General features: G+C 40.2%; 1 protein-coding gene across 3 annotated transcripts; it reads right to left on the bottom strand.

The window, feature by feature from the left end:
* Nucleotides 1–763: 763 nt before the first annotated feature.
* csnk1e (casein kinase 1, epsilon) lies at nucleotides 764–24,656 on the bottom strand. Of its 3 annotated transcripts, none has more exons than XM_041815600.1 (11): nucleotides 24,441–24,656; nucleotides 23,089–23,186; nucleotides 22,891–23,001; nucleotides 16,175–16,323; nucleotides 8,761–8,989; nucleotides 8,362–8,532; nucleotides 8,091–8,239; nucleotides 6,272–6,470; nucleotides 6,041–6,186; nucleotides 2,959–3,013; nucleotides 764–2,043 (listed from the first exon to the last, which is right to left on the bottom strand). In XM_041815600.1, exons 2-10 carry the CDS (start codon nucleotides 23,162–23,164, stop codon nucleotides 2,981–2,983), a joined length of 1,263 nt encoding a protein of 420 aa, XP_041671534.1. In that variant the 5' UTR covers nucleotides 23,165–23,186; nucleotides 24,441–24,656; the 3' UTR covers nucleotides 764–2,043; nucleotides 2,959–2,980. The 3 variants fall into 3 exon arrangements, with proteins under 3 accessions (XP_041671534.1, XP_041671533.1, XP_041671532.1); XM_041815599.1 differs by having other exon boundaries at nucleotides 764–2,040; nucleotides 2,948–3,013; XM_041815598.1 differs by having other exon boundaries at nucleotides 2,948–3,013.
* Between the last annotated feature and the right edge of the window lie 680 nt (nucleotides 24,657–25,336).

A 25,336-nucleotide genomic window follows, 5' to 3' on the forward strand; every position in this document is an offset into this window, starting at 1 on the left:
ATCTATAGCTAAGTTACTTTAAGCAACATGACCTTATGTAAAGATAGCCAAAGCTAATTTAGCTAAGAAGATAACATAGATTCATAGCTGCTTTGTGACCTTTCCTTTAGCTATATTAGCAACATAGCTCAGTTTGCTACATTGCTTACGCAGCTAATGGAACTACATTATCTATGTTGCTATGTTAGCTGCACAGCTCTGTTATCATAACTAAGTTAGCTTTAGCAACGTGAGCTGTAGCAAACATAGCTAAAGCTAACTTAACTATCGAGATGACATAGCTGTGCTTTGTGAGCACTTTTAGCTTTGTAAGCTACATGGCTCTGTTATCTACATAGCTTACGCAGCTTACAGAGAATGTAAACTACGTGAGTTGGGTTACAATGTTTTCATGGAGGACACGTTTTTTTTCTGTAAGCAGACTGTTTACTCAGCTCTAACGTTTTGTAATCAGGTTTTGCGGGTCAGGTTTTCAACTTTTAGCTTTTGGTATCCTAACCCTTACCTTAACCCTTACCCTGGACGTGATTTTAATCCAACTTTATTTCAAAAGTTTTAGCATGTATTATTGTTGATGTATTATTGCATTACATATGTGCAATTTCTAAATTACAGTTAAGAGAATATAAGATTTCAGAACTAATGGAATTATACAAAATGAACCCAGTATACGTGTGTATATTTTTTATTGATTCAGAAAATATACACAATTATTATAGTAATAAAGTTGAAGCATGGTAAAGAAATGCACAGGACTGTCTTGTTGCCTGTTCTTCCTGACAGACCTGGGGTCAAAACTCTCTTTCATTTTTTTTGAAAAACCTCTCTGTCATTGCCTGCCACTGTAGAAATGAAAAACACACATGTGGCTGACTCTAAAGGTAACTGGTAAAAGTTTTCCTTCTTCACTTTTGCCCCCAGGCAATCAGGAAGTAAACAGTACACTTCTCTCCTGCTCCATCTTTACACAATATTTCACATTCTGGCCATACTGTAGGTATCTACACATTTTTACATGTTTTATAAAATAAAAAAAAAGCTAACAAAAAAGACATAAAACAAAAATAAGTAACACCAGACTTGTTTATCACCAAGATCTTATAACTTTCTCAAGTCTTTTCATACCTGGAGTTACAAGCTGGACTATAAGGCTTTATCATATCATACAATCCACATGGCTCTCTCTTGTATTCTGTCCTTGACTCATCGCAGTCTTCCTCCTCTTCTTCAGTGAGCATGTCAGTCTCTCACAGGTGAGAGTTACAAGTGTGCCAAGGACAGGAAGTTCTTTTAGACTTATTGTTTGCTGTGATTTATGGATAATTGATGAACACTTTCCCTCGCTGATCCTTGGTCCCTTCTTTCCTCAGACTCTCTAAAGCAAAGCTAACAGCAATACGAACACTTAGGACAATAACACACAGACGTGGACATTTACTGACGAAAAGCAGCCTCACTCCCATCCACAGACTCTCCCACATCCATTCACTGATTCTCCTCTTCTATTACAAGTCTGAAAACTCTTTAGTTATGTGTTCGTCTCCATAGTTGTTTACATATTTATATAGAATCAAGAACACCATAAGCAGCAGATGAAGCTCTCAAACTTTAGCAGATTGATAGTTGACTTTTTCTTATTCTTAAATCACAGGTGTAAACCACAGAAGAACTGAAACTGAGTCCATTTTGTGCATTTTTTTCCTCTTTTTTTTGTTGTTGTTTTTTTTTTGCAAGTTGAACCTCTGAGTTGATAGACAGGTGACTATGAATGAAGAATGGGCGGGGTCTTTGTGATGTTTCACCCACTTTTATCACCCCCCCAAAAAGTCGTACGAACCAGTTCCAGATAAGAGTTTGTTTGTCCCGCTGGTTTCTAACATCTCCTCAGTTTCTGGTCACCAGTGTTCACACGGAAACATAATGGTCTCGTTTCCCGCTTCAAGGGCCTGCATCGCCTCCTCCTGCTCTGCTTGTCCTCCTTCACTCATTCATGTTTTCATTCATTCATTTGAAAAGTAAGGGGTATTTGATACCCTGCAGCTGCTGGACCACAAGAACCAAAACAAGGGAGAGAGAAGTCAGTTTCTGAGTCAATTAAAAGAGGGTTAATATTGCAAATATTTTCAATATTAATATTAGCAGAAAACACATCAGCTCATGCCAATAATGACATAAGTGAATATCTGCCTATACCAATATCATGACAATAAAATTGTGTCAATAGATATAAATTAGTGATCGTGCAAGGAGACTAGTGAGAGAGGACACTAAGATACTTATGAAGGAGTTACAAGCTTCTGCATACAACCGTTGTTCTTCACCAGTCAAAGCTTTACGGCAGAGTGGCAAGGAGAAAGCCACTGCTGAAAAATCTCATTAATCTTGACAGGAGTTTGCCAAAAGGCACGAGGGTGACTCCATGGGCGAGTGAAAGAAAAGTTATTTCGTCTGATGAGACCAAAATGGTGGGGTTTTTTTTGGCCTTCAGACAAGAAGCTTTGTTTGGCGAACATCGCACACTGCACACAAACCACAAAACCACCACAAACACACCATCTGTGAAGCACAGTGGTGGTGGCAGCATCATGTTGTGGGGATGCAAACCCTAGCCCAAGAGGGTAAAATGAATTTTTCATTCTGCAAGAGGCCTACAGCTTGGGAGAAGATTTCTTTTCCAGCAAGACTATGAAAGGCCTCCTCTCTAGCTGTTACATTATAACTGCACCTTTTAGACTTTCTCGATAATCAGCATTGCTAGTACTATAGAGTTATTAATGATGATTTGTCGACTGTTTCTTCAACATATTGGTGCTCTTTTACATTTTCCAGGTGTGTATGGTGTGATGGTGGGTTTGGGGTTGGGGGCGTTCAAGAACAAAAGAAATAAGTAGTTGTTGAAGCTTGTTGTGTGAGTGTGAGTGTTCATGTGTGTCTAACATGTCCATACCTGTCACTGACCTGCAGGCCAGCCACCAGGACTTCACTTTGCCAGGTGTTCAAACGGCACACTGACCTGAGAGGAGGCAAAGATGAGAAGCTTAAAAGACATCAAAGACAGAAGACAGACACCTGCTGAGCATTTGCTGAGAGCTCTTTGTGATCTGCTAGCAGGAAAAACCCACAATAGGTAGAACCAAAGAGAATAGGCACATTTAAACTGACTCAGGTATGTGGGAGCAGGATGAACAGGTTTATATCACAAGAGTGAACAAATCAGAAAACCACAACAGGGGTTTTATTCACTCTGTGGGAGCTACTGAATAGACCTGAACTCACTACAACAAAAGGATAATATGCAAATGTCTTTGCTTAGTCCACATCATTTTTAATTTATGTAAATTCAGGCAGTACTGTGTATATTTAGATTGCATGTATTCAGACTGAAAGCATCTCTTCCACCACACTTTCTAAAGTGCAAGTAGGAATGTTAGAATACTGATGTAAAGACACAGCCTAAGGTGTCTGGATATTTAGACAGGCTGCAGTCATTACTGCAGACATGATTCCCAATAAATGAAAAAGCAGTAGAGAGAGTCTAATTACGAATTAAAAGAGGCTTTAGGACACGAGGAGCCTGCCTTCAAGGATTAGTCTTTTCTGTGCTTGTATCATGTCAGACTGAAACTGCACAGTAACAAAACTCTTCACATTAATATCGTGTTGGTGGTAATTACAAGTAGATTATGTTTGAGCATCTCTCCTGCAACAATATTGTCAAGTTTGCATCATGAATAATTAACATCAAGGGAAGGAATAACAGACAGTCCATTGTCCAATGTAAAAAGAAACTGTTTTATTCCCAATATAGCAATTATTGCTACGTTAGGAAAAAAGCGAGTGATATCTGCTGCAGTTTTAGGTTAACACTTTGATGGTGAAAGATCATGTTTTATATTCTGTCAATCCTAATCCACTATTGGGCATGGTTTCAGAAGTTTCTTGCGACTTCCCAGCTACAGGGCCTATAAAAGTATTTTCCCCCTTGGATGCTTTTCTCTGTTATTGATGTCATTGTCAATAAAATTTGCCTTTTTTGACAATAAAGTAAAAAAAAAAAAAAACTCCTAATGTCAACATGAAATCAGATTTCTTAAAAGCAATGCCAATTAAATAAAATTAAAATATGTAAGATAAAATAAGAGACTGCATAAATATTCACTGTGTGCAGTGAGGGGCAGCAGGGCTAGCACTGCTAGCAACTCTATCCAGAAAATGGATGGTTATATTTTGTGGCGCTGAATAGAAATTTCCTACCTCCTAAACGCATCACAGCTCCTTTCCTCTGCCGGGGCCAGCGGCCGTTGCGTTGCAAGCCCTGAACTGAAGCTGGGTGTTACTACTGGGGCTAATCAAATTCTGATGTGATATTGACAGTTTGCCTTTAGGCCAGCTGAGTTTCTTGTGCTGGTCTGGGTGTTGCCATTCAAAAGTGTGGTAACACCCCTGCCTGATGGGGCATGATGATCTGCTTCCCCCTCCTCCCTTATTTTCCTTTGATTTCATTTCTTTGGAAGTGTAACATCTAAAGGGCTATAGTGAGACTGTACATAGGCAAGAATGTGTCAAAGGTCAAGTATTAAAGGCTATACAATGCAGGTTACCACCCTCACCTTCATTTGTAGCATATTAGCGTGCTAACCCTTGGCTTTGGCTTGGTATGAGCCATAGACTGTAGAACGAATTGGACAAAGCCTGTGTGATGTCAGCCGTTTGATTACAATAGGTGGACTCAAACAGCTTTTAAAGCCAATCTGTGGCGGCCTCCGTATTGAAATCGCTGTCTCAACAGAACTTTGGATCAACCTAACAACAAACGAGCCCACTGAGCTCAACTTCCTGTCAACTAAGCTAGCACTGAAGTCGGCCTTCTGGAGGTAGTATCTGCCTGTCAAGCTATCTGTCAATCAAATGAGACGTGCCAATCAGTGCACAGTGAGGTTTTTCCCAAATATAATTGAAACAATTGTGGTATAAGAGGTGAAGGGCAATCTTAATACTTCAGCATACCAAGACATTTTGGAGAATGAAATGCTTCCAACTGTGTTGCAACAGTTTGGAAATGGCCCTTTTCCTATTCCAACATGCCTTGGCCCCAGAGCACAAAGCAAGGACTATAAATACATGGTTTGATGAGTTTGGTAGGGAAAAACTTGACTGGCCCGATAGAGCCCCGATCGATCACCTTAAGGGTAAACTAGAACAGAATTCACATCAGTGCCTGACCTTATAAATGCTCTACAGAATGAATGGGCACAAATCCCCACAAAAATACTCCACAATCTTGTGAAATGCTTCCAGGAAGAGTGGAGGCCATTATAGCCGCAAAGGGGGAAATGACTCAATATTAAAGCACATTATAGTCTCTGTTGGTGTAATGGTCAGACAGCCAAGTGATTTTACACATATAGTGAGAAAAATTCTACCCAGTTTGAAGGTATGGAAAAGTAATGTGGTTACGATTTAGCCGTCATACAGTTTACCATGCCTTATATCAGCCAAAGGTGCCAAATAAATGCCACATGTGGGCTAAAAATCAATGCAATGCAGTGAACTTGCTCATTTCAAACAAACATAAAGCACCAATCATGCTTATAATATTGTCATTAGTTGAATTACTTTGCACTACAGGAAAGACAAGGCCATTTTTTGGTACAGAGTCTTTTCTGGAAACCTTGAATATCCAGCAAAAAATAATAGAAATCCATCTAGTGACATCACACAACTTATAGAATTGTAAAAACATGGACTCACCACAACATCAAAAAGCTAATTCAGTAGGATAAATCCTCTGAGAACCATAATTACGGTGCCAAATTTCAAACTTAACCATCTCCTAAATAATCTGACAAATATGAATAAGCATGACTGGAAATGATTCAGGAAACACATAAACTTTTTCACTTGTAGCTCTAAGATGCCCTGCCCTCTTTAACCATAACTTTTATTTAGCATTAATTCCAAAGGATGTAATCTGCATGTGTCAGTGGTGATAATAGAGGTTGTTTGTCTCATTTCCCCTTTAAGGCCATTATTTTTCTACCTGTGATGCGGTGATACGTGACTGGTCGAGGCGTGCAGTGAGGTCAGAGGAGGAGACATTGGCAGGGGCCCCGCGGTGGAGCCTCATGGCCACTTTCCTCTCTCTCTCAGCTCGCTCTGCTCTGCCTGCCTGAGGGGACCGGTTACCTGAAAACAGATTGAGATGTCGGCAGAAATTAAAATGACCCAATGACTTTCAGATGTCAGCAAGCTCAAAATTAAAAATCCTGACCTGACTGCTGGACCCCACGTGTGGCCGGGTTTGATGGGGTGGCATCAGCTTCATTCCTGACTCTGTTGGCTCCTGAAGGGTTCGGACCAGGCGGCAAAGCCCGACCACCGGCTCCTCTCTGGCCTCCTCCTGCCCGCTCCTCTCCGTCCTTTCCCTCCCTCCTCTCCCTCTCGCTGTCTTCTGTGTTTCTGCTGGCACCCTGAAACACAGAGGGACAGTGCAGATGTGGGCTGCTTTACATGCTGACTTTGATGGCAATAGAGAATGTATTGGAATGCAAAACCCAATTTCAAAAAAGTTGGGACAATATAAAATATGAACAAAACAGAATACAGAGATTTAACTAAATACAGCAACAAAGACAAGATGCTTTATTGTCAAAGTTATAAATGTTTTAAAATAAAAATACTCACATTTGAATCCAACATATCAAACATGATCCAAAAAAGTTGGGACAAGTGCATGTTTACTACTGTATTATATCAGTTTTTTCTTCCAACAACACCCTGTAAGTATCTGGGGATTTAAAGAATACTTAATACTGAAGTATAGAAAGTGGAAATCTTTCATTTCTTGTTTGATATTCATCTCAAGTTGCTCAACAGTGCAGGGTTTCTGTTGTCATATTTTGTGCTTTCAAACGGAGACAGATCTGGACTGCTTTCAGGCCAGTCTAGCATTTTTTAACCATGAAGCCATGGTGTTGTGACTTGTGCAGAATGTGGTTTCGCTGACATAACCAAGGACGACCCTGAAAAAGAAATTATCTGCATATAAGCATGTTGCTCAAAGCTCGTATATCTCTCAGCACTAATAGTGTTTTCAAAGATGTGCTTGTTACCCATGCAACGGGCACCAATACACCCTCTCACCATCACAACTGCTGGTTTTTGAACTTTATGTTGAAAACAATCTGGTTTATCCTTTTCCTCTTTAGCCTGGAGGACTGCATGGTCAGTATTTAAAAAACAGTGTGAAATGTGGACTTGCCAGACCACAGCACATCATCAACTTTTGGTCAGTCTACCTCAGATGAGCTCAGGTCCAGAGACGAGGGGGGCGCCTCTGGATGGGAAAGGGAAGAGGGAAAGTTAACATTGGCCCTGGCATACCCATCATCCTCTGCGCTCCACTACTGGCTTGATCTACCAGTGCAAAATGGTGGATGCTACAAGAAGCGAGGGACACATTTTTTTAGATTGTGTAGGCTCCAGCAACTTTTAAATCTAATATATGGAAGCATTTCAGTTTCCCAGTATGCCAAATTTTATATATTTAAAGTGCAATTGTTGTTTGATAAATGCTGACGTCACTTTTTTCCCCAAATCTTCACTTGTTTTATTATTTTTGATACCTGATTATTAACTTGTTACTGAGTTATTATTGCGCTGTGAGATTTTGATACCGTTACATCCTCACCTGTTACCAATCAACCTTTGTTTTTCTTTTTAAAGATTTATTTTTGGGTTTTTTGTGCCTTTATTTGATAGAGGAGGACGGTGGATTGAGTTGAAAACAGGTGGGGGCATGCAGTAAAGGGACACAGGCTGCCCGTGGACATGGGTAGCACCTTAGACCACTAGGCCATCTGCGGGCTCCCAACCTTTTAGACACACGTTTTAAGCATCAAATTAAGAATGTGTGAATATCAAAAACAAAGTTTATCAGTCTGAACAATTAATATCCTGTATTTGAGCCATATTCACTTGAAAAAAGTTTGAAAAGTATTTGCAAGTCACTGTAATCTGTTTAAAATCACATCATTGCACAATATCCCAACTTTTTTGGAACTTGAGTTTATCTGTAGTGATCCACTCACAAACTTCAGCATATTCCAGTCAAAGACGTAGTCATAGGAGAAGCCCTGTCTGTGGAAAAGGTTCCTGAAGAGCTGCCTCAGGTACGAGTAGTCTGGTTTGTCATCAAACCTCAGCGAGCGACACAAATTCAAGTAGGTGGAGAACTCAGCTGGGAATCACAAAAGAGGAAGAGAAGAGGACTTGGTGAGGCTTTAAAAGATAAAATGTGGCAGAAATATTGCTAGGATGCTCTTTCTCTGACCATTAATGTAGTCATTATTCTTTACTCACAGGGATAACCTTTGCAGAGCACCTCTATAGGGGTGGACATCTTCTTCTCACTGATGCGTTCATACTTCTGCCTCTTGGTGGCAGCCTTGAGCCCCTGCCAGGGCAGAGAGCCCAGGTTGAAGTACATGAGAACGTAGCCCAGAGACTCCAGGTCATCTCGTCTTGACTGCTCTGTGAGAGAGTGAAAAGAGAGTGAAAAGTTAGAGGGGAGAAGAGGAAGAAAAGGTAAAAGAGGAGACAATGAGGAAAGGAAGGAGTGTGCAACTCTGACTCTAGATCAATAAACATGCATATTTCAACATACTGCACTGACAGTCACATAATCCACAGTGGGGTTAGAGAAGCACACATTCACACCCTCGCAGGTATCTAGGCCAGCCTGTGTGAGTGTTGTCTTACCGATGCCCAGATGGGTGTTGATGGAGGCGTAGCGGGCGGTCCCGGTGAGGTTCTTATTCTCACGGTAGGGGATGTGCTGGTGTGTTCGGGCGTCTCGGTATTTCTTGGCCAGGCCAAAGTCGATAATGTAAACCAGGTTGCCCTTCTTTCCCAGCCCCATCAGGAAGTTGTCAGGCTTCACGTCTCTGTGGATGAAGTTCTTGGAGTGGATGTATTCAATCCTGCTGATCTGGAGGGGAGACAGAGAAAATAGAGTTCAAGTGAAAGTATGGAGCGTTCAATGTTGATGCCCTTAAAAGATTAAGTTATTAAGGAGGTCTTGCCTCATTTAAGGTGAAAACGCTGAGAAAGTAGTTTTAGGATTTTAACCTGGCTTGAACCACAAAATTGAATTAGACAGTATTAACCTTTGTTGCCTTGAATGCACAGTGAGTAAATTCTGCTGCCAGGGAGGTTGTAATCAAAACATTAACTAAAGATGACACGTAGGGATGAGCTGCAGAGAATTTTTGTTTATTACAAGTAAGCAGCACAAAACATGAATGAATGTAGATAATATAATATGAAGCAACAGAACAGCAGCTTCCAGTAGCAGCTCATGCTTCCTTATGAAGCAGCCTTTCACACGTCCAGCCAACATCCAGTGTGGCTCTGCTGCCTTGATAAGAATCGCCCCTTACAACTAAAGCAAAGCTTCGAATGCTTTAAAGATTTAAAAACTGTTGGAAATATTAGAGGTGATGTAAATCAGTAGTTCCCAACCTGGTGTCAGGGCACCCTGGGAGGGGGCGCCATAGATCTCAGGGGGTGTGGGACCCTGTCTGCTCTGGTGTTGTAAAAATGGATGTACGTACAGCTGCAAGAAAAAGTAAGTGAACCCTTTGGGATTTCTTGAATTTCTGCATAAATTGGTCATAAAATGTGTTCTGATCTTCATCTAAGTCACAACAATAGACAAACACAGTCTGCTTAAACTATTACAGCACAAAAAAATGATATGTTTTCATGTTTCTATTGAACAAAACATGTAAACATTCACAGTGCAGGGTGGAAAAAAGTATGTGAACCCCAAGGCAAATGACTTCTTCAAAAGCTAATTGGAGCCAGGAGTCAGCCAATCTGGAGTCCAATCAATGTGATGAGATTGGATGTGTTGCCCTATAAAAACACACACCAGTTTTGAATTTGCTGTTCTCAAGGAGCATTGCCGGATGTGAACTATGCCTGGCACAAAAGAGCTCTCAGAGGACCTACCATCAAGAGTTGTTGACTTCCAAGAAGCTGGAAAGGGTTACAAAAGTATCTCTACAAGTCTTGATGTTCATGTGTCCACAGTAAGACAGATTGTCTACAAATGGAGAAGGTTCAGCACTGTTGCTACTCTCCCTAGGCGTGGTCGTCCTGTAAAGATGACTGCAAGAGCACAGCTCAGAATGCTTAATGAGGTGAAGAAGAATCCTAGAGTGTCAGCTAAAGACTGACAGAAGTCTCTGGCACATGCTAACATTTGTGTTGACAAATCTGCAATAAGTAAAACATTAAATAAGAATGGAGTTCATGGGAGGACACCACGGAGGAAGCCACTGCTGTCCAAAAAAAACCATTGCTGCACGTTTGAAGCTTGCAAAAGAGCACCTGAATGTTCCACAGCACTACTGGCAAAATATTCTGTGGACAGATGAAACCAAAATTGAGTTGTTTGGAAGGAACACACAATGCTATGTGTGGAGAAAAAAAGGCACAGCACACCAACATCAAAACCTCATCCCAACTGTGAAATATGGTAGCGGGGCCATCATGGTTTGGGGCTGCTTTGCTGCCTCAGGGCCTGGACGGAGTGCTGTCATTGACGGAAAAATGAATTCCCAAGTTTATCAAGACATTTTGCAAGAAAACTTAAGACCATCTGTCTGCCAACTGAAGCTCAACAGAGGATGGGTGATGCAACAGGACAACGACCCAAAGCATAGAAGTAAATCAACAACAGAATGGCTTCAACAGAAGAAAATACGCCTTCTGGAGTGGCCCAGTCAGAGTCCTGACCTCAACCTGATTGAGATGCTGTGGCATGACCTCAAGAGAGCGATTCACACCAGACATCCCAAGAATATTGCTGAACTGAAACAGTTTTGTAAAGAGGAATGGTCCAAAATTCCTCCTGACTGTTGTGCAGGTCTGATCTGCAACTACAGGAAATGTTTGGTTGAGGTAATTGCTGCCAAAGGAGGGTCAACCAGTTATTATCCTAGGGGTTCACATACTTTTTCCACCCTGCACTGTGAATGTTTACATGTTTTGTTCAATAAAAACATGAAAACATATCATTTTTTGTGCGGTATTAGTTTAAGAAGACTGTGTTTGTCTATTGTTGTGACTTAGATGATCAGAGCAAATTTTACAACCAATTTATGCAGAAATCCAAGAAATCCCAAAGGGTTCACATACTTTTTCTTGCATCTGTACACTACCTAATTTATTAGACCACCTGTCATAAAAATAACAAAACATGAATATTTTAGAAATCTTCGAATAACTTGTTTAAACTAAAAATGTTATTGTATTTTCTTTGGTAAATAACAAACTGAAACACTTAATAGTCCTTTTTCACACAAAATAACCACAAAACTTTTATGGCCTCCTTTGGCCTTGATAACATCCTGCATTCTTGCTGCCATTGTTTTTATGTTTTTTCCACAGTTTCTTTTCTTTCTGAGTTCAAAATAGTTTCTAGCTGTTCCCACAGACCTGCTTTAGATTAAACTTTTGTGTGATCAATCTTTGAAGCTACTAAATCCTAAAATTTGTTTAATAGGATTCAAATTCAGACTTTGACTTAACCAAGAAATAATAATTGGTTTTACTATTTTATTTTTGAAAAACAGTAAATTAAAAAATTAATGAACAACAAAAATAATTATATTTTATCTTTAAAAATATCATTTTGGTTAAAGAGCTTCTACATACTGATGTATAACCCATTACAGAAACATATAAACGATTAATTTATGTCAGCTGAGGAATAAACCTTACATCGGTTAGTGGTCTAATAAATTTGTTAAGCACTGTATATATTCTTTTCAAAACCACGATTAGAAACAAAATGTAACAGGGGCAACCTAAGAGACGAAAAACATAAAGTGAAACCTCTAATTTGTGCAAAAAGGGAAAAAAACACATTTTGGAGATTAAACATTTGTATATTTACAAAAAATGCTCAGAATTTCAGAAATTAAAAAGTTGGAAATATGGACACTAGAAAATCAAAAACGTCAAGTTTGTAAAATTGTTAATTTACAGTAGTGTGAAGAAAAAATGTAGATAAAAAGTGGTTTGACTTCATAGTCTTAGAAATTCTACATTTTGGTTTTCTTATATTAGCAACATTAAAGTTATTCACCCCCCCATAATCAACAACTTTATAAGCTTATGAATTTTGATTTTTTTTTTCTTGAAATGTTCAGATCCACTTCACTTTTATTTTTTCTCTAGAGTTGCCTTTATAAACCGTCATAATAATGGATAGTTTATACATATATCTTTTGTCAAGAACAAGTGTATATAGGCCACTTATGCTGGGATTTTGTCAATAAAAACAATTAAAATTGATATTTTATTTTTTCCAAGTGGAGAATAGATATGAGTAGGGGGGGCCCTAAGGACAAAAAGGTTTAGAACCACTGCTGTAAATGAAACATTGAATTCCGTGGAAAAGAAATCTACATATTGTACCTTTAAAGTGCACTCCACGATTTAAGCTCTCCACATAACAACAGAAAATGTATGTTTTAAAAACATCATCATATGTTATTTAGGTGTTGTGGAAGGAATTAAATATTTGGGTTTTTCTGCATATACATAAATGTATTACAGCCATAACTACAGCATGTCAAATGTCCCTGAATTTACTGAAGAGGAGTGCATATATCCTAAGGACTGATCCTGTCTGTTTGGCTTAGAAATACCCAGGTTATGGGATAGCACAGTAGAAAAACACCACTATGGATATCATCTTTCTTTAGGCTATTGGATTAGTAAGAACTTGTTTCTGACCTAATGGCCTTTTGCTTGTAGTGATTTTGATTCATGAGGTTGCAATAATGGGAGTTTTACAGTTTAAGTGATTCTAAAGTGTTCCATCCGGTGCAGAAACTGAGTTTTACAGACCCCAAAGACTGGCTGCTGAGGTAAATAAAAGTTAATTCTCAGTAAATCCTCCCTGTATATCCAGTCTTTAGAGTTTTTTTATGTTATGGTCTAGTTAAAGTCTTGGTTACTGCCTCTTTAGAGAAGGGACAGGAGACACCAGAGAAAGTTATTAGAAAAAAGAGGTTGAAGTAGCACAGAAAAAAATGGGACAAAAAGAACAAATGTGCCAGTTGTAGACTTAAGAATGACAAATGAGGGATTAAAGAGACTCATAAAAGACAGCACAGACTGACCCCTAAGACGAGGATTAGGCCTTCTAGCGGAGCTTCCATGTCCTAGATTTGGACTGACTTTTATGGAGGAGCTGAATGGTTGAAGATAGTGAGGGGATAAGCTTCATCTGGAGCCAGGAAACAAGCTTCAGAGGTTTAGATGAGAATTATTCTCCGATTTCAAATGATCCATTTAGTTCCAGTCTAAAAATAGCTACATCCATTTATTGAAATCTGTGTGACTTCCCAGTCTGAGGTTGACTCAAGTGTATCACGTGCAAGTAAAGGTGGGATTCGGAATAAATGTGGCCTTTTATTGTAGTGACACGGCTTTATTTAATGCATACGTTTCCAATAGTCAGGACTATTGAAATGGTGCCGCCATGATACTTTGAGGAGTTCTTAAACCAGTTCATAAACATCAAAGTAGCCTCCGACGCCGACCAAGAAAGATTCCTCTCCTACCAAGGCATGTGAAAGCCTGCCTAGCCTATGCTAAGGCTCACAGAGACAAAGATGAAAGCTTCTGTTTATCTGTTCTTTGGTCTGATGAAACAAAGATTGAGCTTTATGGGCACAGAGATGTGGCGAAAAGAAATATTAGGCCTATAAACCAAAGAACACCATCCTTTCCATAAAGCAGCGGTTTTCAATCTTTTCTTGCCAAAGACACACCTAAGATCAAGCCAAAATTTAAAGGCTGACGGCAATCAAGCTAATTCATTCTAAGCACACTATTGGCAAATCACAGTCATGCTGCCATATTTGAACTGCTCTTGCCTTGCTACGCTCTAGCCTCTTTTTACAGCCCTCCTCCACCCCAGCTCCTCCTTTATTCTGCCTCTGACTTTATCAGTGTCATAACTGCTAATAAAGAAAAACTGTTTAAACCACACATCATGTTTGTTTCTTGACAAAGTGGCCCTGACTCAACTTATATTATTGTATAGATGTAGTAATTACTTATGGTTGAACATATTCCCACAGCACACCAAGACTTGGCTCAAGGCACCCCAGAGTGCCTTGCAACACTGCCGTGAAGCACAGGGGCGGCAGCCTGATGTTCAGGGGGTGCCTTTCAGCATGTGTTACCGGCAACTTAGTTTAAGTGGAAGGCATCATGAAGAAAGAGCAGATTCTCAAAGAAAACATCAAGCAGTCAGCTGAGAATCTGGACCTGGGGGAAAGGTTGGACTTATTAAGAGGACAACAACCCAAAACGTACGGCCAAAGTGGTGAAGAAATAGTTTCAAGACAATGATGGGAAAGTCCTGATCTCAAAGCAGACAAAGCCTGTATAACATCAGCTGTTTGATTACAATACAGTGGTGCAGTCGTGATGTAATTTTGTAGGCAAACCCGGAAGTTCGCGAAGCATGGGTTCCCTCGTCTTCGAGCCTATGGGATTTTTCAGTGGGTTTTTGGATTATTGCTGAAAATAAGCTCTGTGTTCAATAAAAGTTTATAAAGCTTACACGTTTTGTTCATAAAGATAATCTTCATAAACTGATAATATAAGAATTGTATCTGGTTCATTAATCTAACTGTTGAAAGTAAAAAGCTAACGTCATGCTATATTGAACTACAACACGGTCGACTGAATTTACGTCATCACACGCGGATACAACTGAACAGCTCAGTTGCCGCGCTTCGGATGATGACGTATGTAGTCCTTGTTAGCTATCTTTTAGCAACCGTCTTTATTAAGACGTGAAAAAATACACAATTCAAAGGTGGGGCACGTTTCAAAAGTATTTTATGTCGTAGGATGAAGCGTTAAACTCTCCTGAGCTTGTGTTCACCACAGACCTTATTTCAGGCATTTAACTGAAAACGCGTTCAATATTCCCATAGACTTTCAGACAAGGGAACCGGAAGGGCTAAAATGCTAACTTACTTCCGCGTTTTAGGACTTATTACTACACCACTCTATAGGAGGACTCAAACAGCTTTTGAAACTAATCTGGGGCAGCCTCCATATTGAAATCACTGTCTTAACCGAACTTTGGATCCCGCCCACCGAGCTAAACTTCCTGTCAGCTAAGCTAGCTATCCTTCTGGTTGACAGATAGGTAGCATCTGCCTATCAATCAAATGAGACGTGCCAATCAGTGCACAGTGAGGTTTTTCCTTAATATAATCGACACGACTGTGGTACAAAAAAAATATTCACCCCCCTACGGTGAGAGGACATGAAGACATTAGCTAATGAGACACATTTCTTTTTTTGAACCAGTTTATTTCTAGTGTAAAAAACGGCTTTTTAACAGGTATTGTGTATGTGACTTCCAGTATTTCTGCAGCCAGCCTCAAGTGGACACCTGCCGTATTGCCATTTTTTCCACTTCCACATTGGCTTCATTTTTCAAGACTGGAGGTTGCCGCTTGGTATAAGGCCACCTTTAAATGATGTCACAAGACCCAGGTAGCAGGAGCTGCCACTGAGAGAATGAGAAGACGCCAACTCGGACTTTACAACAAACACAATCCCATGGGCTTGTATGAAACTAGTCACTGTTTTTGAGTTAAAAGCTAACCCGATTAAAACTGAACTGTAATGAAGTTGCTATAGCTGATAAATGGGGGGCCAACTCTGTGTTAAAGTATATGTATTTGAATGCAATATTATTACACTCACTGTTGGTTTAATGGTCAGGCAGCCAAACGCTTTTGTCTATATTGTGTGTGTTGATTTTGGCGCCCACTGTGGATGAATCAGAAGCTCTTTCTTTCTAAACAAATCTGATCCTGTGTTCTTTGTACTGCTGAAATTACAGCTTTTTGAGAATTACTTTTGTGAAAGATTGCTGTTCAGTCTGACACCTTTCCCAGAGCGACCAATTCAGGCATTCAGAACCATAGTTTATGTTGACGGTCATGTGAGACATCAGTATTTATTCAGTCTGTTTCATAACCATGTAAAACACCCTATAGTGCCTTTAATACACTATTCTGTTTTATGTTAAGCTCTGCTGGAAAACTTTGATTATTCTCACCATTTGGTCGGCCAGCAGCAGGACAGTTTTCAGGCTGAACTTGCGAGAGCAGAAGTTGAACAGGTCCTCCAGACTTGGGCCAAGCAGCTCCATAACCATGACATTGTAGTCGCCTTCTGCTCCACACCATTTAATGGATGGAATTCCCACTGTTGGGGGCAAAGAGGGAGAATCAGGAATTAGCGAACAGTTGTTCAGAATAACACAGGGATAAAAGAGAAGACTGTGTTTGCTATTTTTTGACCTACTTTAACACCCACAAAGCGAGGTATATGAAAGTTTGTAAAACCAGTATAATGTGAAATAAGAGGTGCTCAGTGATTGAGTATGCCAAAATGGCTAGTTCAGTCAGGACCACTGAAGAAACACAGTTGATTTATGGCTATAATATTTCTTTATTGCCAGTTATCATTTTGCAATTATTGATTTTATTCATGTTTGGAGGTGTGGCTGTTCTCGGGTTCCCCTGCCTTTCCACGAGCCTATGTGGAAAGCATCAAGCAGGAACAGCACACGCTCCTGCTCTTTCTATAAGGAAAGCCTAAGGTAGAGAGAGAAGCAGCAAAATCCCCAGAACAGAGCAGGCATCAGTGACAACTGAACAACACCGATTAAGTCAGAAGTAGAATGAAGGAGGAGCTGGGGTGGAGGAAGGTTTGAGAGCAGCTTGCAGAGAGAGTGACAGAGTGTGGCCAGGCAAGATAGGTTTAAATAAGGCAGCATGAGAGCGGTAAGCTACTAGCATGCTTAGAGCAAATCAGAAGGCTGTTAGCTGATGAGATCAGCTAACAGCTGAGATCAGATCTCAATTGTGGCAGCTCTTGGCCTCGTCGCCTGCCTGACTTAACATTATATGCTCAATTTAATGGCTGAAAAGGCAAATAGATGAACATTGCCCGGTTTTTGGGGATGTCAGTCAGATTTCATGGCCCTGGAGTGTTATCGGTACTGCTATTTACTGCCGTAACCCATCAGGGACTTAGAAAACAAGTTAATGTTTTCATTTTGGTTGCAAATATGTTTACCATGTAAAGTGTTGTCTCAGTGTAGTCACATCAGTAAATTCTTTTTGTCAAGATGTTTGTTTACAGAATTAGCATGGTAGCAATACTTTGTGGTGAAACTGTGAAGTACAATACAGTATAGCACAAGCTTTATGTTCTAATGTGGGCCATATTTCATCTTTATTTCTAGACTTTGTTGTGGGCCAGTCAAAATTGGCCGCATTTGGCCCACTGGCCACACTTTGGACACCCCTGCTTTAGGATAACTGTCTTACTTTGATTTAAATATTTAAACTGTGTTCTTGTGTTTTATTCTCACTAGTGAGCCATGCTTTGATTACTTAAAGCTCTGTGTCATCCATGTTTCCATAATTCTAATTTATTAATTCAATTATATTTATATTAGTGGCCAACCATATAGGTTAATATGTTTAAGCTAGGTGTTTAATCCATGTATATTTTTAGCTCACTAAAGGAAGTGGGCCCCCCTGCCTTTAGTGAACTATACCATGGTGTCATCATTTTAAGCTTTGTTTAGTTAGTTAATTAGAATATTTAACCTTTACATTAAGTTGACCAGTTCAACCATCTATGCATAACTTTTTCAAACATGTTTTCTTTATTAGAGCTTGTTATTTAAAGCAGTGCTTCCCAAACTTTTCAGACCCTGACTCCCAGAACATCAGCCTCAGAGACTGGGGACCCCCACTTTCCCTTGAGGTGGTTAAAGTGTACAATGTTGCACTCAGAGTCAAGTACAAATTTACATTTTAGGGAGTGTACACATTTCTTACATTTAAGCACTTAATAGCTTCAGTTTTATTTGAAATTGAACTCATTTTTAGAATATTTTTGCAATAATGGATTTAACTGTACCACTTAAAATTGTTTTAAACTTCCCTTTTTTTGGAAAGTATCCCTTCAGTGTCTCTGCTCTTTTACTCCGCTATCTGGTCCATCTCAAAGTCTCCCCTGTCTGCTGCACAGAACGTCATTCTCATGCTGATCACAGGTGGATCCAGTGGACTGACCAGGCCCCTCTGAAACCCGACACGCCACCTAAAATCCCTAAAAATGACTGGTTAGCCATTAATGGGAGGCTGGCTCTGGGTTGTTTTTTCTTTAAGCATATTCAGTTCCTAAGCATACCTTCCTGTATGTTGGATTTGTGCTTCAACCATGTTTTCTTTATTAAGCCTCCAGAGAAAAATGTTTATGCACCCCATCTAAAAAGATATGTGCTATATAACCTAATTTACTTGACCTTTACAGCTGCACACACACGCTGTAGTCCTAAATTTTATACTATAATATATTCACAGTTAAGTCATATGATATACTGTGTATTATACAGATGTTACATATATATTAGAACACTGTTATATGTTTCCATACATAACATACTTACCCCCAAACCTTTAAAAGCTAACAGATAACATGCCAATGATATCATGCATGCCAAATTTCTTTTCTATCATTACATGTTGTATAAAACTAGTGTTTTTCAATTAGGTTGCTCTTTTTCAACCTTCATTCTTTGATTGGGTTTAAATAATGATCATTTCATCCTTACTGTTCTATAACTGTCCAGTCTGTCTCTCTGCTGCTGTGATGTGAATTATCGACAGGACCTGTAAAGCTGTCTCATTTTGTTATCAAAATTTTTATTTTGCGTTAAAACATCCAAAGCCTAAACCCCAAAAGTAAAACCATGACTACATCTAAGTGCTACAGAGTGACATTTAGATACTCATGGTCGACACCCTTAACAAAAAGCTTCTTACTGAAAAACCTAAAATTAAAATCCAGTGTCAATTTAAAGCCCGGTCCCTCTAAGAACACTGGTGTTGCTGCATGATTGGACAATTAATCCACACTATTTAAAATTCCACCACCAGGGGGTTGCCGAAGGCCTAGTGGTTCAAGGCGCGCCCCAAGTACGCAGGCTGCCCGGGTTCAAGTCTGGCCTTTGGCACCATTTCCCGCATGTCCTTTCCCTCACTCTCTCATCCCTATTTCTGATTCTATCCACTGTCCACCTCTATCAATAAAGGCATAAAAAAGTCCAAAAATATATCTTTAAAAAATGCCACCACCAAGGGGCTCTCAACCAAAGCAATAACACAATATGACGAGCACAGACCAGCTCTGCCCATGTTGTCTGCTAACTTTTTGTTTTTCAAATTGAGGACTATGTTCATTAAATACAACGCCTCATAAATACATTTCTCATAAGGGAGAAATGCACTTAAAAAGGCACTTCTGCATTTGCACTGGAAGCAATACTAAAGTGCATGTGCATCCTGGGACTGCTTCCAGCATGAATGTGGAAGTGCCTTTTTAAGTGCATTTCTCATTATGAGAAATTAATGAATCCTCAGTTATCCTCAATTAAAAAAAGAAGTAGTTTTGAGAAAGAAGCCTCAGAGAAGGGTGGCGCTGAGCAGTGCTAGTCTTAATTGCTGGAAATGCCATGTGTAGGGGGCTCCATGTTTATAGAGGTGAAAAATGGGCTGACTAACAAAGCAATGTAATTTGAATGGATTAACATTATCCTCAATTTTACACATATTCTTTTTAGTAAACATTTATAACTTCACGGTCTTCTCAAATTTTCTGTGCACAACTGCCCACAATTTTTTTTTTACAACTTTATTGTTTTGCAAAGCACAAATGAATTAAGTTGTTTTCATTTAAAATGACAAGTTTCCTGGTCAATTTTAGTTAACTTGTACACAGCAAGAATCAAACATCAGGTAATGCTAATCTTTCAGTCCTCTCTTCTCAGATGCTTCTTTGTTTTCCCTTGATATTTGAAATGAGACTTAAAGAAACAAACATGTGACTTTGAATTCTCCATACCAGGATAGTAAGGAGCAGGGTACCAATGAGCTGATGAAACTGTTGCCAGAGGTGCCATGTCTGATCCAACTAACCAAAAGATAGTAATGGAGAGGACAAAAATCTGGTCTACATATTCTAGATAAATAGTTAGGCCCTAAAGTTACTCTAAGTTCTTTATTTTGACTTAAGTGGATTAATGTACTTTCAGTGAAAAGTATTCACATTCTTGGATGTTTTACCCTTTAATCTATTTCATAAATCAACCATGGTCAATATAATTTGGCTTTGACAAAGAAACAACCTCTTTAATGTCAAAGTGAAAACAGATTTCTACAAATTAATTTCAGTTAAACAAAAACATGTAAGAAAAGTGACTGCAGGAACATTTCGCCCTCTTTATGCCTGTATTTAGATACACCTTTGGCTGGGGGTGTGGATAATTCTCAGTCTGGACTCTGCAATTTTACTCTATTCCTCTTTGCATAACTGCTCAAGCTTTATCAGGTTGCACCATTTTCTTCAATAGCTGCTTTCTCTTCACCACTCACCCATAAAGCTTTGACTGGTAAAGAACCTGGGCAACAGTTGTATGCAGAGTCTCTCCAATCTCAGCTGCTGAAGCTTGTAACTCCTTCAGAGTAGTCATAGGTGTCTTGGTGGTCTCTCTCACTAGTCCCCTTTTTCCATGGTCACTCAACTTGTGAGGATGGCAGATTTAAACGTGCAATATGCCTTCCATTTCTTGATGGTGGATTTAACAGAACTCTGGAGGATGTTCAGTGCCTTTGATTTTTTTTTGTATCCATACTGGTGACTTTTACTTTTCAATAACCTTTTTCTCTGAGTTGCTTGGAGTGTTCTTTTGTCTTCATGGTGTAATGGTAGTCAGGAATACTGATTAACCAGTGACTGTACCTTCCAGAGAGGGGTCTTTATAGGGCAATCACTTAAGATGCATTCACTGCACTCAGGTAATCCCCATTTCACTAAATGTGAGACTACTAGCACCAATTAGCTAGACCTCTGATGAATGAGCTCAGTCACATTAAAGGGAGTGAAAAATATGCAATCACTTATTACATATTATTACATACTGTATATTTAATTGGCATTACTTTATAGAAATCTGTTTTTACTGTGACATTAACAAGAAATTTTTTCTGTAAAATTTATATGGACCACGATTGATTGGGTGAATATTTTTTATATGTACTGTATACTCTTAAAAGCCTATGCAAATTGTTACCTTACTTGTATTGAGTAGGTTTAAGGTTAAAAAAAGCATTTAGGATAACTTAAATAAACCAAATTTTCAACCTAATATCCTCACAACTTTTGTGCTAGAATAAAGGTAGTTCAACTGAACTTAACTTATTCAGTTAATTTGATAATAAGAGCTTAGGATTTACCTGATAAATGCAGGAGTTGGAAGTGTGTAAAACTAGAAAAGCACTCAGAGTGTGCAGACCTCCACCATTAGCCCTATCTCCCCATAGTGAAGAATCCATTAAAAAATTCCTGGATCCATCCCCATGTGCCCCCCACCACGGCATTCACCGATTACTCACTCCCCGGTGGGGTGGAAACACAGTGAGGCAAAGCATTGGCTTTGCTATGGGTGGACTATTATGGCAAATGCATTGCCTGCCGGTGCCAACAGATGCACTGACAGTCTCACCCATGGTCTCACTGGACGACTGGAAGTAATGGCAGAGGGTGAATATTCCTCTATTCCTCCCAGCATTGTGAGTATTCTCACTACAATTTACTGTCTTTCTCTCTGTTATGCTCCAACTCGTCTCCTCGACCAGGCGTGTCATTCAAACTCTATGAACTCCAAACTTTGAATAGAAATACACCCAAAAATGCTGCTGGGATTGAAGTTACTCATGTCTGCCATCTCCTGGTGTAAAGTGGTAACAGTGCAGACCTCCGCCATTAGCCCTATCTCCAAATAGTAAAGAATCCTTAAAAAAATTCCTGGATCCAGACAGCGATCAGATCACTCCCAAAATCAAATCAGTTCTTCCTTTTGCCATTTCTGACATTTCCTGAAAATTTCATCAAAATCCATCTATGACTTTTTGAGTAATGTTGCTAACAAACTAACTAACAAACAAACAAACAAACCCAGCCGATCACATAACCTCCTTGGCGGATGTAAGGATGCACACAAAAATTGACCTCCATCTTTTTCTAAAGTACAGCCAGGATATATGGTCATGTGCATAAGTTTTATCCATATAGGGCACTGATGATTCGAGGTCAAGTTTGACGGCATTTCTTTTGTCCAGGTCTTTTCACCCCTGGTGGTACGCCTGGAAACCACCAATGGTTTGGCAACCCTACTACCCGCCTGTAGGCTGTGCTTACTCACCATAAAGCTTGTTATTTTTTCAACAAATTATTTTCCAATGCCCTCAGTAATATGCAAAGACATCCAGAGCATGACTGGGGTTGTGTCAATCCTCCTTCCTGTCCAGCGGTGCCCTCAGACGGGCTTACTCGCCATTACAAGCTTTAGTTCAACCTCAATTTTTGCCCCAATCAAGTGATGCATGGTGTGTATTTTTAGAGAATGCCAACACCCATCCTAAATAATGGAGGATCATTTCATAGACTGAGATCAATAAAATTCCTGACTAATAACTAAAGATTTCTAGTAACTCCAGTAAAAGATGCATTCATTGTCTTTAAGTGACCCTGAATGCATGTCAAAAGTCCTGTAATGTCCAGTGTTGTTTCTAATAGTCTCCACACCAGCAGAAATGCCATTTTAAGGTTAGTATTAACTGCTAAAACCCTCAGATGTCTCTTAATACTCCCTGGAAAAACCTTTAAAGCTCCCTTATCTTTTATTTGTCTTACCTCCACCCTGCATCATCTTGTAGAATTTGCTCTCAATGTGCAGCTGTGGATGTTTGGTTTTCACACATTCTAGCTTGATCGCTACTTCCTCTCCTGTAGCGATGTTAGAACCTGGCAAAAGAGAGATATAGTTACAACTTATCACATATTCTTAACACAATCCACACTGAGATCTGTCTTGGGAAGTTCTCTCCTCACCGAGGTAAATATCTCCAAAGGATCCACTCCCAATCTTCCTCCCAAGGCGGTACTTGTTCCCCACCCTCAACTCCATGGCTCCTGAGCTTTTTAACTCACTAAAGGGATAAACACACACACAAAGCTGTCATCAATCACTGGCGATCAATAGAGTAAAAGGACAGTGGTGCAAAGCTGCAGAGTTTAACTCCAAAGCTATGAGCCCTCTGGTGCCTGTATCATGAAAGAAAATGAAAGTGGGAGCTTGGGAAGAATTGACGTGAGACATGAGAAAGAATGAGAAGTGCAAATTACAGAGCCACAACAGTGACGTAGTGCAGCTGCGTGGAATCACTGAGACCAGGAGGGAAAATGTTGCTCACTTCCAGCTGTAGAGTGATTTTATGTCACAAGACTCACAGTGGCAGCCAGATTTAGTTCTAAAGTAATGCGACCACCATGCTCCTAGCAGCCATGTTTCCTTCAGCTGGAGTAATTACATCTTCAGAGGATGTGATAATAAAGCCTGCTATCTCTGAGGACAACTATGTAGGCCAATGAAGTGTTTATAAAGTGCATGGGGAAAAAGTGAGAGCATTGAAGAACAGAGCATGGAGTTGTGTAACATGATTTATTCAGGGCTGCAGGGGGGAGCTGGATCAGCATCTCACATACTCTTCCCAAAGCACTTCAAGGGAGTCTGGTCCTGTGTACAAGAGATTTGCATAAACTCCAAATTTCTGACTGGAGTCCCCCTGGTGAAATTCGAATGAGTCATGTTTTCCTCACCCAAGCCTAATTGTGTAAGGACTTAGTGCAGGAAGTGACTGGGGGCTTTTTTCTGCCAGGGGTTAGGCTTTACAAGCCAGTTTGACATTGCACTAAACACTGGCTGTGCTGAGCCCTTTTACAGGCTTGGCTGCATCATAGACCTACATACACCCCAACTACAATCAGTGTGCAGGGAAATAAAGCAGAGCCAGCCACTGCTGCACATTACCTTTTGCTCCTCTCAGTGTAAGAGCTATACTGTTATAAAACTGGGACCCACTAGTGCTGCAAAGGGCTGCAAAAACAGGCGAGGTGGTACATTTTCACAGAAAATACTTCATGCAGTTGGCCCAGATACCAAAAGAGAAGACGGTGCTGTACGCAAATACACCATCCATCCCTCAGTGATCATCAAACGTGGTGATGATTCCCATAACCGCACCCTCCACATACAGGTAGAACCTCTGAAAAAAAGCGCACCCCCCGCCCAAAAAAACCCCTCTATGTGGACTCTATTTGTCTAACCTAAGCCACCATGATATACAGACACACGCCTCCAGACACCAGCCAACATGCACCCCCCCATCTCCCCTCCTCCTCACCGGGTTATGTCAGGCTCCGTGGTCGCCCGCTGGCTCTGTCTCACTCAGGACCCTGGACAGCGACGCACCGACGCGGCTTCGGACGGCTCATAACCTCGGAGATCCGTGACCCGAACCCACCCACTCACGAAGAAGACCCCGAAATGTACACCTGATCCGAGTCGACCCCAGTCCTGTGACTCTGGAAGATTCTCACGTCACGATTTTTTGAGGAAAAAAAACGCCAAAACCAGACACTGATGCTCCTCTCTCTCTCTTTAGTGTCCGCGGTTCTCTCTCTCTCCCCCCTCACAACTCCCCCACCCAGCCCTCTCTCAGTTTACACCATTGACAATATCAATGATGTCATCCACAGACTGGAAGAAATGCCCGGATTGCCTTAAAGCTGCCGCGCGCGCAGCTGCTGCTGCTGCTGCTGCTTTAGCAGGCATGAATGAGGAGGAAACCTCAGACACAGAACCGATCCTTGAGTTTTTTGGTGCCTCCACCAGCTTATCATCACCTTTGTTTAAATTATACTCATTCACTTATCAGCTATACTTTTTCCTGCAATCGAGTATAATTTTTCATTTGTTGTAAGGTCAAAGGTAAAAACTTAGTGTGGAGAGAAAGGAAGCGAGAGAGGAGAGGGGAAGTTCATATCAGGTAATTTGTTTACATTTTGTGTCTTTGATCAAAGTGTTCTGGACTCACACCAGCGCCCCCTGTAGACTGCACTCCAAAACATGACTGTCATAAGTGTTATAAGCAACTGTTCACAAAATAGATAAATGTGGCACGTTTTGTATCTGACATTGTATCTTAATGCACATCTTTTAAAGTATTATTCATCTAGCATGTTGACATCTGTACTCTTTTCTCAGCCAGTCTTTCAATTTAAAGAGGACATGGGCAAA

The sequence above is a fragment of the Cheilinus undulatus genome, linkage group 20 (genome assembly GCF_018320785.1).
Source record: "Cheilinus undulatus linkage group 20, ASM1832078v1, whole genome shotgun sequence".
In the NCBI taxonomy this organism is placed as follows: domain Eukaryota; kingdom Metazoa; phylum Chordata; class Actinopteri; order Labriformes; family Labridae; genus Cheilinus; species Cheilinus undulatus.

Bases quoted from the DNA above. Each gene is read 5' to 3' on its own strand.
- csnk1e (XM_041815600.1), bottom strand. From the start codon at position 23,164: ATGGAGTTGAGGGTGGGGAACAAGTACCGCCTTGGGAGGAAGATTGGG. The intron at 8,990-16,174 runs GTGAGAATAATC...TCTCCCCTCCAG, and splicing joins TGCTGCTGGCCGACCAAATG to ATCAGCAGGATTGAATACAT. The intron at 8,533-8,760 runs GTAAGACAACAC...ACTCTCTCACAG, and splicing joins CAACACCCATCTGGGCATCG to AGCAGTCAAGACGAGATGAC.